The 20,122-nt window shown below is 62.5% G+C and overlaps 2 protein-coding genes across 2 annotated transcripts; one reads left to right on the forward strand and one right to left on the reverse strand.

The window, feature by feature from the left end:
- Window positions 1-9,318: 9,318 nt before the first annotated feature.
- Window positions 9,319-13,007, reverse strand: CRYBB1 (crystallin beta B1). The gene is made up of 5 exons (XM_050906772.1): window positions 12,867-13,007; window positions 11,959-12,077; window positions 10,058-10,190; window positions 9,782-9,924; window positions 9,319-9,499 (listed from the first exon to the last, which is right to left on the reverse strand). Exons 1-5 carry the CDS (start codon window positions 13,005-13,007, stop codon window positions 9,319-9,321), a joined length of 717 nt encoding a protein of 238 aa, XP_050762729.1.
- Window positions 13,008-18,180: 5,173 nt separating this feature from the next.
- CRYBA4 (crystallin beta A4) lies at window positions 18,181-19,436 on the forward strand. The gene is made up of 5 exons (XM_050906844.1): window positions 18,181-18,219; window positions 18,345-18,463; window positions 18,689-18,830; window positions 18,974-19,116; window positions 19,289-19,436. Exons 1-5 carry the CDS (start codon window positions 18,181-18,183, stop codon window positions 19,434-19,436), a joined length of 591 nt encoding a protein of 196 aa, XP_050762801.1.
- The last annotated feature ends 686 nt before the right edge of the window (window positions 19,437-20,122 follow it).

Consider the following 20,122-nt stretch of genomic DNA (forward strand, 5'->3'; position numbering starts at 1 on the left):
ACAACCAACAAAACCAGTTTCTATGAGAAGCTCCATACGATCAAAAAAAATGCATTTTTCTTTAAACCATCCCCAGAAACAACTGCTATTAACTGCAACTTCCCCAAAAGACATAGGTGTGGCCTGGAAAATTTTAGCTCAAATCATTGGTGCTTAATAAAAGGATGAGGAACTGCAGACGTCTTTGTGGCAGGACAGTAGCAGAAGCTGTGGTCAGCAAGAAATATCCTAATATATCTAGCTCGCATCTTTAAAAATCAGCAAAATTTAATTACTTAGTTGATAATCTCCAGTTAATTCACAGGCGGCATGCAACACAAAAATAAACACAGCTTGCCTGAGGGCGACCGCTGCCATCCCAACCTGAGCTCAGACAAACGATGCGCCCAGAAGCGCTGTCACACCGAAGGCAGGCGTGCTTCTCACGGTCTCTCCTGGTGGCAACTCGTAATGCGCATTTCAAAACACCCGACGACTCCAAGGCATCTCCCTTAGCAAGACAGAGATGCTCACGTCCCGAGGAGGCAGCAGCAAACAGGAGAGGGGTCAAACGAGCCCCAGGAGAGGAAATCTGGGAAGAGCCGGCGGGGGCTGAGGGCGAGGAGTGGGAAGGGACGGGCTGCTGGCACACAGACGCACGGGGTGTTTCTCCATCTCAGTTTCAAAGCAGCCCGAGCGAAAGCTGATCAACAAATTTTAAAACATTCACCAAGAGGTCGATGAGCAGCCCTGGAAAGCAGCAAGCACGGAGCAAGCACCGGTCTCTGCCTGCTGCTGCGTGCCCATGGAGGCAGCCAAGGGGACGGCTGAGGTTCACCCAAGTGCAGCGTCAGCCCTGTTGCACAACCCATGGCTTGCGCTCATCCGCCCACAGCAGGGATCGATCCCCGCGGGGACAGCCAGCCTGCGGGAGCAGGGTCCAACCTATGCTGCGGTTTGCTGCCCACCCCAACCGATGCTGCAGCTGCTCGCAGCAGAACGGGAGCTTTGTACAAACCTCTGCTGGAGGTGAGCAACGGCCTGAGGCTCCGGGCGGTGAGAGAAGAGCCCACTTCTATGTGCATGAAATTAAGCTGTTGAACGGCACCTACAGCACTCAAAAAAAAAAAAAAAAAAAAAGTAGTTCCTTTCAGGCCACCAAGTGTCGAGAACAGCAACATCGACAGCAGAACAGTTTTTGCTTATTAAAGCTGAAGATGCACTGCAGGCCACAAACCCAGGTGCATCTACAGGAATCAGAAGCCAATCCCAGTAAAAACACATGGATTTTAGAGCACTTCAGGGTTATGTGTCCCTTTGAAAATCCCCGAACAGAACAAACAGCACTGTGGCTTGCATTTGCACCGCTGACATCATCCCAAGTAAAACTGGAAGAAATAGTCAAAAGACTGCAAGAACGAGTGTTTAAGCACACATCTTAGCACCCAAACCACAAGGAGGGTGTTTAAGCTTGCACCTTAGCTCCCAGCCGCCTCAGCTCACCTCCGAAACAGCTGCAGGGCACGCTGCCGCTGCCGCGCTCGCAGGTCCTGCCCCGTTTCCTTTCAGTTGAGCGCACTCAACGCCATGCACCAGCCAGAGTCCCTGCAACGACGCCGGCTCCCGAACAGCCCCTCTTCGCCTTCCGCTGCAAAAGGCGCTCGCCGTGGCTCTGGCAGCTCTGCTCAGATGCTGAAGCCACCCCAGCAGCCGGGCATGAGGGTCCGGCGGCACAGCCCACCGCCACGGCGCAGCTCCCGCTCCCCGGCACCACCGCAACTACCGCATTCCTGCAGCCCGGAGGTCGCTGGCTTGGACCTGCAGGGGCGAGGGGGTTTTGCAAAAAACCTTTTCTCTCCCAAAGCACAAAGCCCTCCTCCTGGGGGGGACATGGGGGAATTTATTCTCACTGCTGAGTACCTAGAAAAATAAACTGGCAGAATTTGATGCCCCGAGGATTAAGGCAGCGTGCACCGGCTTCAGATACCGTCTTTCTCACTCAGAAAAGCCTGCAAGGTGGAAGCCCTGAGCCACACAGCGTGTTCCCAGCTGAGCACCCTGGCATGCCATCCCTGGAGAGCCTGGCCAGGGATGCATGCACAGCCCGCCAGCCTGCTTTAACAGGCTCTAAATCACATCAACAAAGAATCGACAGACATTTCACAGCACAAATGTACTGTCTGTTTATTGCCTCGAGGCTGTTATGATTAGAAAAACATTTTATTATCCTGCTCAAAGCTACAATGTTCCTGAAATAATAAAAATCCCACCAATTTATAGCATCTTCACTCCGCCCGCCTCTCATTCCAAGCACAGCGATGGCATTTTATCGTCCGGCGATGGAAACCACAGTATCCACTTCTGCCAACCTCTCCGTAAGGCAACAGCCTTTGTCTCAAACTGGCTTATTAATTATGAAACGCCCGAAGTGAAAGCTGCTGGCAGAAGGCGGTGATGGAGGCACCCACCTCAGCGATCTGGCACAAGCCACCGTACCCACCGCACCCCAGCAAAGCTCCAGCAAAGCCAGGAGGGAAGGGGCTCGCCGTGTCCCCCCCTTGGCTGAAGGAGCAGGGCCGGGAGGCACAGCTGCTGCTGGAAGGACCGAGCCGAGTGAGGGGGTACAGGCAGGGAAGGGAGACCCACTCGCCGCCCCGTGCCGCGGGCTGCGAGGGATGGGCGCCGGAGCAGGAGGGGTGTCTGTGTCCGTGACCCCCCCAGCGACGGATGGGGCCACCCGCCAGATCGGCTCGGTCTCCACGTTGGAAGCGCTTGTGCCAAAACGGGACAGGAGCTCCGCGCTTCAGAAGGACGCTTCTGACTTCTAATCAACCCGCAGCTCCAATTCACAGAGCTTTACCTTTCCTTAATTACTCTGCAGTCGCTGCCTCGGGGGGCACAAAGGCAGCGGCAGTGCCGGTGCCACTGCACGAAGTGACAGACAGACAAACACACTCCTGTGCTCGCTCCCCTTGCACCCTGACCAGTGGCCCCGTCGTCCCGCTCCCTGCCCAGAGCTGGACGAGGGGGCTCTCGGGAAGCACGGGGCTGTTCCCCCGCTCCTCCAACCGGGGTCCCTCCAACTCCCACCCCTGGCCCAGGGTAGGTCCCGGGGAACCCCACCGGAGCGGGGCACAGGAGCACTGCCTCCGCGTTAACTCACCATGCCTGGTACAATCACGACTCTTCCCTCCCAAAACTGAACAAAGATTCCCCGCGTGACTGTGGGTGGTCAGAGCCCGCCATACAACAGGGAGAAAAAGAAGTCAGAGGAACCGCTAGAAAAAATACTAAGTATCTTCAAAAAAATATTTTCCAAATCCACATGCCAAACCGTAAGTCTCAACAAGCTCCATTCTTGCATGCACAAAGATCAGGATTTGCAAATAAAAGGTTGTTTCTGCAAGAGAAACCCCAAAACCTCAAATTTGCTTAAGAAACAAAATCAAAATATTTTATTTCCCCATGCAGCAACACCAGCCATCTCCAGAGCTGAAGGCACTGACTGAGGAGAGGGTAATGTGGACAGAGAGGCATGCCGCACACCCCTTGGGCAGCAGGGTGAGGGAGAAACGCTGCTGCACCCCATCTCCCCGCAGCCCTCTCTGCTCGTCCCTGCCCCGTTTCCTGCGGCTCCCGGTGCGGCGCAGCCCTGCAGGTACACGGTCCTCAGTGCAGACCGGCCCGGGGATCTCCACCGCGGCCCAGCCGGGCTCAGCACATCAGCTGCCACAAGGGCAAGCATTCGGCGTTTTCACAAAGCCAGTAATTTTGGGAAGGGCACAGAGCGCTGCCCAGCACCCACTTCAGCAATGTGTGAATACGTGGCCTCCCACTCGATGCGGCACAAAGCTCGTGTGCCTGCACAGCCCCCAGCGAGGACGTGCAATGACCTCCCACCAAGCCCCGGCCCAGGAGAAGCTCTTCTTGTGAAACTGGATGGAAGAAAAGGAACCGGGTCCTTCCGAGACGTGCTGCTCCGTGCGTGGCATGGCGGACCCGTAAGACAAATTACCCTGAACAGCACATCCGAGTGCTTCACGGCTCGGTTCCTGTCTTCAGAAGCCCAGCTGCGAGCCCTGGGTCCTCTGCTGCCATTTACATGTGCAAATGCTGGGCCACCGAGGGCTGCCTCCGCACGCTCTCCTTCCTCTGCATGCTCTCCTTCCTCTGCATGCCACCCGGCCGCGCTGGCCCGCAGCCAGCTGTGAGCACAGCTGCTCGGGAAAGCGGGGAGGGGGGGCGGGTGCTCTCCCACCACCCTTGCAGTGTGTCCGGGCACAGCCGCTGCCAGACACGGTCCACCCTCAGCACCGAGCAGGAACAGCAGCACTGGAAAAACCCCAGCTGCTTCTCCCTGCCCCGCTACAGCAGTCTGCGATTGCAGCTGCTCCAGAGCCGATGAGCCGGCAGTCATTTCTCCATGGAGAAGCACGTCGATGCCGCAGCCACTTGTGGATTCCCTGGGCTCGGTTTGGGGTCACTCGCTTGGGAACGCGTGATGGGAACCAGCCGCTTGCTTAACTTCCGAGCGCTGCAGATTGAGCAACGCTCTGCTGCTGTCAGTGGTCCTTGTTTACAGACCCTGCGAGGGGGCTCGGGGCTGCTCCTCAGCGGGCCTGCCGCACGCTGCACGGCTCCTACGGGCAGGGCCAGCCCCAGGCAGTGCTGCCAGCCCACACTCCTGCCTGCACCCGGCACTGTGAGGCCAGCACAAAAGGACGGACTGGGGATGAAAAGGGGAAAAAAAAAAGCATCGTTCACCATTAGACAGGATTTCTTTTGAGGAGAATCCCTGTGATACTGGAGGCAGACAGGGGTTTAGGAGAACTGCACAGACTAAAGGCTTGCAAAACGGTATGAAACAAAGCAGGCAGAGGACAAGGCAAGCTTCTCCCACCGGCCCGCACGCTCGCTGCCTGTGCTCGGAGGGCTGCGAAATCCGAAGTGGAACACGCTCTGCTGAGGCACGAGGCTGAGGCTTCCTAAACGCATCACAAATTCATCAGAAGACGCAACTGTACGGTGCCAAATAAAACGACCTGCTGGGTGTTTTCTCTCTCCAAAAGTGTTCTTGACAGTCACTGCATTTTATGGTGCTCCTGCCATCCCGCACACCCCCTGAAGGCTCAGCATATCTGTAATGCAAACTGCCTTTGGAAGTATCTCCTTAAAATAGCAAAACAAATTACTAATACAGCTTTTAAATCCTACAGGTAGAGAAAGGCAGCGGCATGAGCCTGCTCATCCTTCTGGTGAGCCCACCAGTGAACCACGTCCTGGAGAGACCCACGGCAGCTCCTGCCTCCCAGCCTGGGACATCTCACCAGCACCAGCGCAGAGGGCATAATTCTGCCCGTATCCCCCCGCAGCAATGCCCCCCGCCGCCAGCTGCAGCACCAGCTCCGGGCGATGCCGGGAAGGACCCATGCGGCACCGTGCCCGGCTCAGCCACCACGGGGGGCTCGGAGCATGGTGGTGGCTGCCCCATCTCAGCTGACATGCCATCAAATGCTGAGGCATGGAAACTGGCTCTCATGGCCAGGTCCTACCAGCAACGCTCCGGTCTTCTGGGAAACACAGAGCTGCGGACAGCAGCCAGCCGCTGCTCCCCCGGAGAGCGGCACTGCCCCCCGAGCGTGCACACAGGCACAGAAGCAACTTGCAGGAGTGGAGAAAGCTCAGCACTCAGGACCAGTCTGCTGGGAGGGCGACCACTGGTGCACCAGCAAGATCCATGTCCTGGTTTCGGCTGGGATAGAGTTAATCTTCTTCCTAGTAGCTGGTATAGTGCAGTGGTTTGGATTTAGTAGGAAAATAATGTTGATAACACCCTGATGTTTTTAGTTGTTGCTAAGTAGTGTTTATACTAAGTCAAGGATTTTTCGGCTTCTCACGCCCAGCCAGCAAGAAGGCTGGAGGGGCACAAGAAGCTGGGAGGGGACGCAGCCAGGACAGCTGACCCAAACTGGCCAAAGGGACATTCCATAACATATGACGTCATGCCCAGTATATAAACTGGGGGGAGTTGGCTGGGAGGGACGCGGATTGCGGCTCAGGAACTAACTGGGCATTGGTCGGCGAGTGGTGAGCAATTGCATTGTGCATCACTTCTTTTGTATATTCTAATTCTTTTAGTATTATTATTGTCATATTATTATCATTATCATTAGTTTTCCTTCCTTTCTGCCCTATTAAACTGTCTTTATCTCAGCCCACGAGGTTTTTCTTTTTCCGACTCTCTCCCCCATCCCGCTGGGTGGGAGGAGAGTGAGCGAGCGGCTGCGCGGTGCCGAGTTGCCGGCTGGGGTTAAACCACGACAATCCACCAACCCCTTCCTCGAACACCACCCCCGCGGGTTCACGCAGGGACCGTGGGTCAGCGCTGGAAATCACCCCTCAATCTCAGGGGCTGCCTCCCCTGCGTGAGCACCCTGCAGAGCCCTGGCTCTCTCTGCGGGCAGCATGTCTGGTCCTGCCAGGTGCCACACGCGGGCAGCCACCGAGCACAAGCTGCAGTCAGGCACGCTATTACAGAACCCTGCTTGGAGGAAACATTTGAACCTGCGTTGGCACTTGATAAGCTCCCCTACGAGCACGCTGCAGTATTCCCAGAAAAGCAACGTCAAATTTGGAAACTTGTTAGCACAAATCATTTTAATCTCGCCACTCAGTACCCGAGCACGAGAGAGCAGCACAGCTGTGCAAAGGGGAGACTCGCTGCCCGTACATTAAGTACAAGCAGCTGCCGGGGCCGGGCTCCCACTCGCAGAGGAAGACGCGCGAAAGGGTTTCAAGCTGTGAGATGTTTTTTGGACAGAGCCCGAGCATGCAAACAAACACAGCGAGGGACAGAACAAAGGCCCGCCCAATGCAAACCATACCCTTCCCATGGAAGACTGCGGCCCAGCTCGCACTGCCGGCAGTGGGAACGCGCTGCCAGCAGCGCCAGGGACTGTGACTCTGGCCACGAGTCCCAAGGAACTTGAGCTTGCTACAGAAACAGCGTGGATCTCACATTCCCCACCATGCAGCACCGCAGGGCAACGGCCCGGCGACAGATGGGCGCAGCAGGGAGAGCGTTGGTGTTTTGGGCTGCAAGGCACCAACACAGCCGCTCGGGAGCCTGTCTGCAACCCCCCTGGGCCAAGGGACCCGCACCCCGCAGCCGCCCAGCAGAAGCTGCAGCTGCCCAGACCTCAGCAGCTGCCAAAACCTTTCGTGCCAAAAGGTGAGGCTAACGCTGACCGAGACCCACGGGAACAGCCTCTCACCGAGCGCTCACTTGCCCAGGCCGCCGCGGCACAGGCAGCCATGCTTGCCCCAGCAGAGGAGGGCAGCCCCGACCCCCGGGCTGAGCCCCAGGTGCCTGGACGGACGGACGGACGGACGGACAGCCCCAGCCCGTGGGTGCCTCCTGATGGGCGGCATGCCCAAGCCTGCTCTCTGCAGCACTGTCCTGTACGGCGATGCAGGGGTGATGGAGGGCACAGCGTGATGCCGGGCTCCCAAAGGGATGCCAGGGAGACCGGGGCCAAGGGGAGCGTGCCACAAGGCAGGAAAGAGAGGAAAAAAGGTACACGGAGCACCCTGCACGGAGCACCCTGCACCACACGCCGTGAACCCTGCGCTGTGTACGGTGCACCGCCTGCTGCGCACCAAGCACTAGCCTCCGCACACCGTGCGCTGCACCGCATGCAGCCCGCACCGCTCCGCGCACCGAGCACCCTGCATCCCCCGCGCACCGGGCATCCCACGCCGCTCCGCGTACCGTCCGCTCTGCACCGCGCACCGCCCGCCGCGCACCGAGCACCTTGCACGCCACCCACCGAGCACCGAGCGCTGCCCGCGGTGCTCCCGGCGCCCGCACCGCCCGCCGCTACCGAGCACCGCCCGCCCCGCAGACCCGCCGCTGTCACCTGCCGGCCGGCGCCGCGGCGGGGGCGGGGGGGGACGCGGACACACACCGTGCCGTAGCCGGTGCCGAGCGGCGCTGGCGGCACACGCCGCCCCCGCCGTGCCGTGCCGTGCCGTGCCGTGCCGTGCCGATCCCCCCCCCCCCCCGCCTCACCGGGGCCGCCACCGCCGCCGGCCCGGAGCGGCGCGAGACGCGGCGACGTCACGCGCACGAGGGGCCGGGATCCCCGCGCCGCCCCACTGCGCATGCGCCCCGCCGCCGGCGGGCGGCACCGGGCGGGGTCACGCGACAGGCGTGTGCCCGTACCGGGGTGCGTGTGTCTGCGTGTGCCCGGGACACGCGTGCGCTCCACGGGCGACACGGGGAGCCCGTGCCGGTGCTGGGACACGGCCGTGGCCGCCCAGCCGGTCCCCACCCCGCGGCCCCGCTCCAGCAGCCAGCAGTCACCCCCCCGTGATTTTTTTTGCACCAGCAGCAGTCACCCCCCCCGTGATTTTTCTTGCACCAGCAGCAGTCACCCCCCCCGTGATTTTTCTTGCACCAGCAGCAATCACCCCCGGCCCCCAGCAAGCCCCCGGGGTGCTGCTTGCACAGCGCCCGGTGGCACTGCAATCACTGCAATCGCTAACGAGCAAAGCGGGAGCGCAGGAAAATGCCACCGAAGGCGCCTCACCGGGAGGGAAAGGGGATGGGAAAGGGGGAATGAGGCCCGAGGAAAGCGGGGAAGCGCCTGGTGGGGAGGGACAGCGTCCGAGGGGACAAAAAACTCCTCGAGAGTGAATTGGTCTTCGATTGACGGCAATTACTGCTGTTAATTATTTACCGCTCAGGTGAATCCCACTGCACGCTGCTCACAGACCTGCCTCTCGGCGCATGTACCCACTGGCAGGGCCCCGGGAGCCCCCGCTGCCCCCCGGCCCCACAGGCACGGAGGGAGCTGGGAGCCCCCCACAGTCCGGCAGCTCCCGGGGTGCCCTGAGCCCCCCCAGCCGCAAGAGACCCCGCGGGGGCTGGTGAGGCCAGGCTGGAGGAGCCTCCTGCCACCCCCTTTCCCGTGCATGCTCCTGCTTTCACCGGGGTCTCCCTTGTCCCCGCTGCAGCCCCAGTGTGCGTGGGGGGGGTCCTGCCTGAGAGCGATTCCCCTGGGAAAATCGCCCTCCACCACATCCCACCCGGCTTCCAGCAGGAGGCTCGAGCAGGACGGAAAAGCAGAGCCGACGCAGAGCATCCCACGGCCACGCTCGCGCACCGCCGACTCCTGAGCAGCTCTAGTCTTCTGGGTTTTTTTTTTAATTTGCCTCACAAGGTAGAGTACATCCAGGGAATGTGCAATGTACAAGGAAAGTGCTGAGCAGGTGAGCGCGAGGGGAGGCGGGGGTGCCCCACGGGGCCCGGGACTCGTTAGCTAGCAGGCGGCACGCTCAGTCGGAGGGCGCGTCGGGGGTGACAAAGGTGCCCTTCTGGTCCCACTGCATGTCCCGGATGCGGCGGATGGACTGGATCTGGGGCTGGAAGGCAGACCACTCGTTCCAGTGTCGGAAGTCGCCCGTCTCAAAGAGGTACTGGTAGCCTCTGTAGCCAGGGTACTGGTACCCGACCCAGCTGCAGGGAAAGCAAACAGAGGGCACCTGAGCGGGGTCAGCCACTACGGGCAGCAGTGACACGGCCGGCACGCTCTCGGGAAGCCGGCAGAGCCCCCCCTGCCTCCCGTGTACTGGATGCGACCCCCCGGGTGATGGGATACGCCACCAAAACCAGCCGTGCGGCGCTTTCTGGCTGCCCGAGAGTCCCGTGCGGGTGCTCGGGATCAGCGAGCAGCGAGCTGGGGTGCGGGGGAGGACGGGGAGCCTGGCAGGAGGCAGCTCCCGCCACGGCCCGGCTTACGTTCCACTGGGCACCTGCACGCTGCCCACGCGGTCGCAGAAGCCGTAAGCCCAGAGGCTGGGCACGTCGTCCTCCTGGATTTCCATCTTGTTGCCCTTGAAGTCAGCAGACTCGTACAGAGAGATTTTGTGGTCCTCAGCCTCCTGGGGAAGACAGAGGGAAGGCGCTGGGGTGGCGTGGCCGAAGCCCTGGAGCTTGCTGCAGCGAGGCATCGAGCAGCACGGATCCAGCCCTGGCCAGACCCCGCTGGGCGCTCTCTGCTCCCGGACCACTCACCATTTTGATGGGACGCATGGACATGAAGCAGTCACTCCGGTAGCTGCTAGACCAGGTGTCCCAGCGAGGGTACTCGCCCTTCTCCAGGATGAACATCTCCCCGCGCATGTTGGCCTGTTCATAGGCCACCCAGCTGGGGAGAGGGGTAGGACAAGACAGCGGGTCAGATGCCACCCAGCAGCTCCTCTCCTGCTCAGCCAGCCTGCAGGGCACCGGAGCCGGGCTCCCAGCACCCAAAAAGGCTGCGGGTGTCAGGAGTGGCCCCACCATCCTTCTCCCACCTTTCTCCCAGCCCAGGCACTATGGCACGTGCAGAGCCGGCAGCTGATGTGGAGCACTGAGGTGGCAGGCTCTCAGCTGAGTGCTCGCTGGTGCACGCCTCCAAGGCCGGCAGCAGACACCAGCGTCCTCGCAGCACTCCCCTTCCTCAACCCGGGGAGCGGCAGGACCCCGAGGCAGCTGGCGAGCCCTGCACGCTGCGCACCGGAGACTCGTCCTTGCGTTATCGCAGGACTTTGACTGTTTTCCCTCTTGCACCACCGAGCCCGGGCCAGGGCTGCCCAGGCTGTCTGATCCTGGCACGCTTGCATGCTTCACTGCAGCAGCTTCAGCCAGCTCTGGCATTCATCCCATCACCAGGGTGCAGGCGATCAGGGCTTATTCAGCTGCAATGTCACCTCTTTAGCGATGCCACGAGGTGCTGCTGTGCTGGGAATGTCACAGGCTCCAGGCTCCAAAAGCCCTCGGCACCAGAACAGCCCTGCATTTGCTGCTTCCCATTTCCCTGCAAAAAGGGGCTATTTCTGCAGATGCCAACGGGTATTTTCCTAATGGCAGGAGACATGTTCAAGTACCACAGGCAGTGTGACCTTACACTGACTTCTAAGGCTCAGCATCGTTGATTTTGCTTTTGTCTTTCCCTAAGTAAATTTTTGGGCACAGAGTCTCCCCAGTGACTCTCAAGAAGGCTCTGAGGACTGAGGACCCCAATGACACGTAAGTACTCTCTTCTCCAAGTTTCACCCTTCCTATATCTGGTGCAGCTCCCCAGGCATCACACCTGAGCTCCTTCAGGGCTGCTCCGTCCCCCTTTCGTTTCAAGAAGAGTTGGACATTCTGGGTTCCTAATAAAAAAGTTGTCATCTGTGCTACGTGGTGTCATTCAAGGTGACCACAGGTCCCCTTGCCTAGTCCCTCAGGGCTGCTGTCAAGGCAAGCTGTGTCCCGTGCATCCTCCCCGCAGCACTGCCAGCCCCCCCGGCTGTCCCACTGCCGCCAGGCTGCCTTCCCGGGCACGGAGCGTCCAGCCGGGCACGGCCACGGTGAGATGCTCTTTCAACACACAGATCATCCGTCCGTTCAGTTATCTAGTTTGGTGATCATTTTTGTCCCTGCCTGTGTCAACTGTTCCCATGGCTTTTGGACCTTCCTTTATCGCTGCTCAGCTGCCTGGGCGCAGGCAGGCGTGTGGGGCTGCCTGCCTGCCCTCCCCTGCCCGCTCCAGCCTTGTCTCTGCGGTGGCCCTGGCTGCCAGCCTGGTCCAAGGCACCCGCCTCGTTTCACCTTGGCTTCTCTAAAATCTACAGGTCTCTTGCATTTCATGGACAGCTTCAGGTAGAAGATCTGATGGACACCTTTCCTCGGCCTTCGGCTTTGCTTCTAGTGTCCTTTGCTTTACAAATGGCCCTGGCATCCTTCCCACCTGCCCAGGCCATCCTGCCCGCCTCGAAGGAGACCCGGGGTCCCCAGCTCCGCTCCTGCGCTGGCCCTGCTCCACTCTCTGCCCAGGCTGCAGGGAAATGCCCCTGCACGTCACGCTGTGCCTGGCACTGCTCCCCAGGACCCTGTCCCCACCTCCCCGGGGCATCCCCAGGGACACGGTCCCCTCCATGGTCACTTACGGTCCAGAGATGACGATGACACTGCGCACCCGGTCGAAGCCGCGGTCCCCCAGGTTCAGGCACTCAGTGGTGAACTCCATCTGCCTGCCCTGGAAATTCTCCTGCTCGAAGACGACGATCTGGGGGCAGAGGGAAGGGGTCAGACAGGGACAGGCATGCTCGGGGAGGGCAGGGCGGTGCTGCGTGTCCCTGCACAGACCCTGCACGCACGAGCCCACTGCCCCACGTGTCCCCCTCGGCTCTCCAAGGCTTCCTGCAGCTTTTCAGGTCTGGTGCCTGGGCAAGCTGAGCTGGGCTCTGTGCATGAGCAGCCCTGTCCCAACACGGGCTGAGCACAGGAAGGTCCTCTCCTGACAGCCATCCCTGCTCCGAGATGGCCTCATCCTGCCCCCAGTTTTGCCGCTGCCAAGGCACGTCTCCCTGTGCTGATGCCCACATCGGGCCCCAGCCGGGCTGGGAAGGAGCTGCTTTTCCAGGAGCTGCATCCATGCTGTGGCCTTTGCTGCCTGTCACGTGCAGAAGTGTCGCCGTAGCCCTCACATCGCTCGCCCCTTGTCCCCAGCCTCCTCCACCCCTCCGCAGCACCGCAGGACCCCTGCACGTGGAGGGCAACTGGAAGGAGCGGGTGGCAGCACCCAGCCCTGACGCCATGGCCTGAGGGAGAGCGTTTCCAAAGCCTGCGATCCCCAACGAGCTGTCCCAGCCAAGGGGTACCCGGAGCATCCCTCCTGCAGCAGCCCCGCAAGCGCCTGCCCAAATCCTGCACCTAGAGAGCTGCTGCCCAGCAGAGACACAGCGGGGAGGGACGGCATCGCCTGCGCTCTCCTCCTGCTGACTGCCCCAGAGATGCTGCCACCGTCCCTCGCCCCTGGACTGCATCCCTGCATGTGGGGAGCAGCAGGGCTTACCCTGAAGGCTTCTGTGGAGGGCTCCTCGCCCTTGCTGTTTGCGACGGGAGCAGGGTCACGGGATGGAGTTGGCGCTGGGGCCGCCTTCTCCTTCTCCTCCGCAGCCTGGCCGGGAGCAGCAGGTTTTGTGGTCTCAGACATCGCAGTGTTGGGCTCAAGTCTGGGACAGGGCACCAGGCGGAGATGCCAGCAGCAGGTTAGAGGGGATGCATGGCCGTGGGCACCCACCACCCACCCCGGCCCTCACCCTGCCCTGGGGACAGTTGCATTGGGATGGGGGGCTCAGCAATGTGGTGGGCAGCTGGGGCCAGGAGAGGAGCTGCCGGGAGGTTCTCCAGGCAGGTACAGGCAGGGGGTCCTGCCTTCACCAGGAGGACCGCGGGAGGTCCCGGGTGCCCACACTCTCCTTCTGTGGTCAGGAGAGCCCTGAGCCTGGTCCCACCACTGCAGGGGTGCCCAGGGCAGCCCCGAACACTGGTGCCCAGCCGCTCCCTGCTCTCCCCAGCCAGGCTGGGGCCTGATGCTGCACTGGGTGCTGGGGCCATCCCACACGGGGTGTGCCTGGGAGCCCGGCTGGGCACCGGGGCAGCGTGTGAGGGGGTGGGGAAGGGGACAGCTCAGTTTGCATGAAGCCCTCCATGCAGCCCATGAGTGTCACCAGCGGCTGCCGGGGGAGCAGAGGGCAGCGGGATACTGAGCACCAGGGTGCTCCCGGACGTGGTGGCCACAGCGGTGGTCACGGCTGAGACCCTGCGTTTCCCTCTCCCCCCCCTCAGGTCCGTCTGCAGCCCGGTGCCCGGGGACTTTGTCCTCTTACCTGGGCAGCTGCTGCTTCTTGTTGGAGTGAGCGGGCTTGTGTTTCAGGGCGCAGCGAGGCCCCCACTTTATAGCCTGGCAAGGGCAGACCCCCGGGCGGGCGCACAAAGGAACTGCCAGCTCATCAGTGTCTGCGCGGCCGCCCAGTCATCACATCCTGCAAAGCGCTGGGCGAGCTGGAAGCCTCTCCCCGGCCCCGTGCCCAGCCGCTGAACCCAGCACTTTCCTTTGTGCCCGCGGCACAACAGAAGACCTGATCGTGCCACTTTGCAGCGTGCGGCGGCACCCGCTGCCCCGCGTGCGGCTGCCCCGACAGGACATATATAGCCCTCACACGGCCCGGCCGGCACCGGCACGCCGCCCTCCCCTGCCCACCACCCGTGGTGCCAGACCGGCACAGGCACCCAGCTCCAGTGCCGCTGCAGCCGGGGAGGGTGCACCAAGCCCGTGCCCCGTGGCTGCGTGGTGCCCAGCCCTATGGCTGCACCGCGCTCATTTCTCCCCTCTAAACCCTAAATCTCGTGCTTTAAACATCACTCCATACCCGCAAACGCCTGAGTGCGCTGCCCTGAAGATGCCAGGATGCAAGACTTCAGTGTCTTGAAATGCTTCAGGAGTTGGGGTTTTTTTTCCAAATGAGGTGTAATCGAAGCTGACACTTTCCAAACCATCTCAGTCCCTGAAAATGGTGTTCTCCTTCGAGGATGTCCCTGCTCACTGCATCCACTGGCATGGACACTAGCTAGTTTTTAGCCCATTTAACCTGTGCTGTGCTCATTCTGTACCATCCCTAGTTTTGCCATCGCCACGCTGCACGGTACCAAATCCCCCGTGGCGCTTTGGTGCATCAGTGCTGTCTCTGACTGACGGCAGGCGGAGGGGGCCACGGGGTGGCTGGCCGGGGACACGCTGGGCACCGGTCCCTGCGGTGGCTCAGCCTGCAGTGCTGCGTCTCCTGCACCCCACGGCCGCTCTCCGCACCGGGAAGCACCTTGGGGGGACCTTCCCCTGACACCCACCGAGCCGCCGATCAGGTGCTCTCCCTCTTTGCCTGCTGTGATCCTGTTCATCATGGAAATACCTGCACATTTGTCTCCTCCCAGTCCTTTCCAATACACCCAGTGTCCCGTGGCATCCAGCACCAGCACTCCTGGGCTGGCTCTTCATCACTGGCAGCAGTAAATCACGCAAGGCTGCACGTTCAGAAAGCTCAGAGCTCTCAGTTTTGCCGTCATCTTTCGTTCCCCTCAAGTGTGAAGTGTCAACCAGCAGCGGTGGGATCCAGCTGCACCCTCTGGGCTATTGCCCAAAATCCTGAACAAAAAGCATTTATTGATCCCTTCTTCTTTTCCCGCGTTTTTTTGGCGGGCTGTGCCGTGCCCGCAGGCAAGGCCACGTGCGGGTGCTGCTGCCCCGTTTCCCTTGGGCACTCCCCGCAGTCTGGTCTCTCACCTTGACGCTGGGCAGCTTTTTATGATTCATGGCTTTCAATTTGCATTCATTTTCATCTTTTTTAGACAGATTTCTCTTTTAAGCTGCATTCTCTTCCTCTCGGAGCCAGGGTGGGTTTTTTAACCGCACTGCCTCGCTTGTGGCTCCTGGGCGTTCATCAGCAGGTCTCACCCACCCCCCAGCTTCTGCTGCCCTGCTCCCGGCTCCGCTTTCCCTCCCAGCAGCACCTTTGGACTTGGGCATCGGAAAACGGTGCTCGGAGGGACCGAGCTCTGCTTCTGATGGCTGCTCTGCGCTGCTTTGGCCATTACTCCGAGGACTCAGCAGCCCAGTGATTTTCCCTGAGACGGTGCTGTGGAAGGGCTGACAGCAGGGATCTGTCCTCGGCAGTTCCTGAGCCCCCTGGACACAAAATCTCTGCCCTCCTCACTGAGCATCCCTGCCGCTGGCTGCAGGTGCTTTGGAAAGCCCCTTGCTGCACCATCCCGTGCTGCACTGTCCTGCCCCGGCACCGCAGGGCAGGTGGGATGCACAGCTCAAACACAGCAAAGAGTTGCCCAAGCTTCGCCCCGGGTGCAGATGGCTGGAGCTGACCCAGCTCGGCCCCGGCAGGCACAGGCACAGGCACGTGCCCAGCGCGAGGGGTTTGTTCTGCCCTGGTGAGTCCTGCTGTCCCCTGCCCAGCACTGAGCGGCACCGTGGGTGCACCCAGCCGCAGCGTGGGCTCCACACAACCACGTCCCGGTGCCGGGGCACGTCGCAGAGAGCGAGGAAGCTGTGGTCACCGCGCTGGTGTGGCCAGCAGCAAGCTGAGTTTAGCTCAGGCCACAGCGAGAGGCTGGGGGCAGCTTGTGCCAAACGCACATTTGCTGCGGGCTGCAGATGTCGGGGACAGCCAGCGCAGCCCCACTGCGACCAGGAGCAGCTGGTTACATGTGAGCCCCCCCGGCTGCCGTGCTGGCCTGCTCTGCCTCCCCCGCGGTGCCCAGGGCTGCCAGGGCTGCAGCTGCACAAAGGAAGATGCTCCAGCTCAGCCACCCAACAGTTTCCTGGCAAATGCTGTCCCAAAACACAGCACTACCTGGGAACACGGGTTTTTCCACTCGGCCCAACAGCCTCCTTTCGCTGCTGCCCCACCGCTCCCCCCTCTGACAGGCAGGCTGCGTGGGTGCCTCTGCAAGGTGCCCAGCCCTCGGAGCCCTGCATGCTCCCAGCACGATCCTGGGATGATTTGGTGTGGGGGTGTCACCGTGAGCAAAGCTTGACGGTATTTAGGTACCCAAAACGTGGATGCAGCAGGCTTTTTCCAGGTCCCTGCGCACAGAGGCAGGAGGCTGCTGCAGCGCTCCATGTCTTGATCCGCATCTTTAGTCCTTCTAATGCCTTTGCAAACCTGCCCCTTGCTTTCCCCGTGCCCCCGGTCCCTGCTTGTTACGATTCTCCATGGCTGCTGTGTGCTCAACCTGCAAAAGAGCTGCCCAGGCTTTCGGGGAGAGCTGCTCTGCCCTAGCAGGGAGAGCAAGCACTGCTGCAAGTGGAGATGCATCTTTCCTCCTACTTCCCAGAAACACAGGTGAGAAAACCTCCCCGCACCCCCAGCCGAGGCACGGGGCAGGCAGCGCTGCTCGTGCACAGGAGGAATGCTGCCAGAGCTGGGGGGCATGGTCCCAGCCCGGAGTGCTGCCAGAGCTGGGGGGCATGGTCCCAGCCCAGCCCCACGCCAGGGCAGGGCACGTGGCAGGAACGCCAGCAGATCCCGGGGGTGATGTCCCGGCTCCGGAGCTGCGGGGCCGGGGGTCACAGCCCGTGCCCGGTGGGCCAGGGAAGCGGGAGCCGTGGCGTCCCGGCTCATCAGCTTCTCTGCTGCATCGCCTTTGTTCTGCCCGGTCCCTCCTCCCCGCCATGTGCTGAGTTAGGGTTTTCAGTAATGCTCTCCTGGGCTCTGTCTCTATCTGGAGGCTATAAAAACCCAGCCAGAGGGCTGCGGGACATGTCACCTCCCCGGGCACCAGCGCCTCACCCCAGGTAAGCACGGGAGCCTGGCGGCAGCTGCCCCTGCCCCGCATGGCTGGGTCCTGGGAGCAGAGCTGCCACGGGGATGTGTGGAGGAGGATCTGAGGCCGCTGGCATGGCGTGGCTGGGGGCTGCGGGGTTCTGCAGCCGGGGTGCAAGACGAGGGCAGCCGCCGGGGACGGGCTGCGGTGCTGCTCTGCTGTCACACGCCTCGGCACAGGGGGAACGGTAGTGGGGGGATCGGGGGCATCGCTGGCCGTGGCAGCGGGGCAGGGTGCTGCTGCTCAGTGTGGGCATGCGGCCACCTCTGCAGCGCTCCTGGCTCAGCACTGCCCTGGCTGCAGCCCCGGGCGCTGGCCCTGCCTGCACGTGGTGAGCATGCCTGGGGACCTGCACGGGGCTGCCTGCGCCGGGGCTGCCTGTGCCAGGGCTGCCCGTGCCAGGGCTGCCCGCACAGAGGCTTTGGCTCAGGGATCTGCCTGCAGGAGGAGGAGTCTCCCTGGGCACGGGCAGCTGTGGGCAGCCCCACGCATGGGCAGGCAGCGTGCTCACCCCGCTGCAGTGCTGTGCCGTACTGCCAGGACGGCTGCCAAGGCCGCGGCTGCCCTGCCAGACACCCGCTGCTCCGCACGGCCCAGATAGCCGCCCTGGGTGGGCTGGGAGAGCCCCGGCCCGTGCTCTGTGCCTGCTCTGGTGTGGAGCAACCCCATCGCTGCCTCCCACGCCGCCGGTGAAGGGACGTGCACAGGGTCCCGAGGGCAGTTTCATCAGGGCAGAGGCTGGAGCAAGCCCCGCAGAGCAGAGCAGGCATCTGCAGGCTCCTGCCTCCATCTGCCTGCACTGCTCATGCAACGCATGGCCTGAAGCCCGGTCCCGGGACGTGGGAATCCCAGGGAAGGGCCAAGCCCCCAGCGCAGGGCTGGTGGGTCTGGCCAGGCTGCAGCGATGAGGCCAGGCTTGCAGGGGCCAGCGATGCACCAGCCTCGGGGCAGGCTTTAATGGTCCCGTTCCCCTGTGCCCTGGCAGAGCCACTATGACCCACCGCTGCAGGAGATCCTCCGGTCTCTGGAAGGTACGGGAGCCTGGGGAGGACCAGCGACGCAGCCTGAGCCCCGTGAATGCCCGGGCATGGGGTTGCAGCGTCTGCTTGGGGCCTCTGCACCCACGGAGCCCCCTGACTCCCTCCATCCTCCCCAGATCGTGGTGTGGGATGAGGCTTTCTTCCAGGGCAAGAAGCGCGAGTTCACCGCCGACTGCTACAGCACCCTGGAGCACGGCTTCAGCACCGTCCGCTCCTGCAAGATTGAGAGCGGGGCGTGAGTGGGGGTCACAGGGGGGCTGCCACCCCACAGTGCTGTGGGACCCCACGGATGGCGGGGGGTTGGAGAACGGAGGTCTCCAGTGCCTTCTGCCACCCAAGCCACAGAGCTGCCTCCTCCGGGGAATGGCCAAGTCCCCACAGGGTGCAGCGGGCTCTGGCTCGGGTGTGAGCGGGGTGGTGGGTGCTGCGGGGGTCTCACCCCCCCTCCCATCCCTGGCAGGTGGGCAGGCTTCGAGCACTGTGGCTTCCAGGGGCAGCAGTTTGTGCTGGAGCGTGGCGAGTACCCGTGCTGGGAGGCGTGGAGCGGCAGCAACGCCTACCACGTGGAGAGGATGTGCTCCTTCCGCCCCATCGCCTGCGCCGTGAGTGCCACCGCCCCAGCTCCCCGCCACAGGGCCGGCCCCCAGAGCCCACCGCCGGGCTGGTTCTCAGAGCCCACTGCCGGCCACCGGCCGGAGGGCCGGGCAGGGCAGCCGTGCCGACGTCGTGACCCTCTCGGCGGCAGGACCGCGGGCACAGCAGGCTGATGCTCTTCGAGCAGGAGAACTTCCAGGGCAGGCGGGGGGAGCTGAGCGATGACTGCCCCTCGCTGCCCGCCCTGGGCTGGGGCAGCAGCACCGTGGGCTCCTTCCTCGTCCACTCCGGCACGTGAGTACCCCGGGGGCTTGCACCCTGCCAGGACCCAGCACCGGGGGCACGCATCGGAGCTGAGGATGCTCTGGCAGCTGCCGGCACCCTGCCCGCTGCCCAGCACCCGCAGCACAGGGTGCTTCATGGTGCTGCCAGCCCTGAGCCGCCGCCGCTCTCTGCTCTGTCGCAGGTGGGTCTGCTCGCAGTACCCAGGGTACCGGGGCTTCCAGTACCTCCTGGAGAGCGACAGCCGCGCGGGCGAGTACAAGCACGTGCGGGAGTGGGGCTCCCACGCACAGACGGGCCAGGTCCAGTCCATCCGCAGGGTCCAGCAGTGACCGCCGGTGCCGGAGCCACTGTGCCACCGGCCATGCGCCCTGGGCACCATCTCTCCCGCGGGGCAGCGGGGGCAAAGCTCAATAAAGGCTCAGTTGTCAAAGGCGGCGCACTGGCAGTTGGGGAGGGGGTGCCATGGGGGTGCGTGGCTGGGAGTGATGCTGTGCCCAAGGGCAGAGCGGAGGCTCTGCAGGGGCAAGGATGGGATGGGATGGGATGGGACGGGATGGGATGGGATGGGATGGGACGGGACGGGATGGGATGGGATGGGATGGGATGGGATGGGATGGGACGGGACGGGATGGGATGGGATGGGATGGGATGGAACGACCGTCCTTTTCTGCCCCTGCAGCCAGCACAGGCATCCACATGTCCCCGTCGCAGGCAGGCGAAGCCCCCGCCCGGCTCACATATGGAGCTGCAATGCGGTGCGATGGCCTGCCCTCGGCCCCGCTGCCAGCCCCCCGAGGAGCTGCGGGGCCAGGGGCCAGGGCACGGTGGTCAGGCCCAGCGCAGGGGTGAGGAGCTGGGCGCTGAGCCAGCGGGAGCAGCAGTGCAGCCCTTGCCCAGCGCTGCACATCCCACGGGCAAGGACCGTGTCTGTCCTGTCCCTGTGCCAGCCCGGCTGCTGGCTCAGGGGCTCTGTGGGACCCACACATCCCTGCCGCCCCGCAGAACCCATCCACTC

The sequence above is a fragment of the Gymnogyps californianus genome, chromosome 16 (assembly GCF_018139145.2).
Source record: "Gymnogyps californianus isolate 813 chromosome 16, ASM1813914v2, whole genome shotgun sequence".
NCBI classification, from domain to species: Eukaryota; Metazoa; Chordata; class Aves; order Accipitriformes; family Cathartidae; genus Gymnogyps; species Gymnogyps californianus.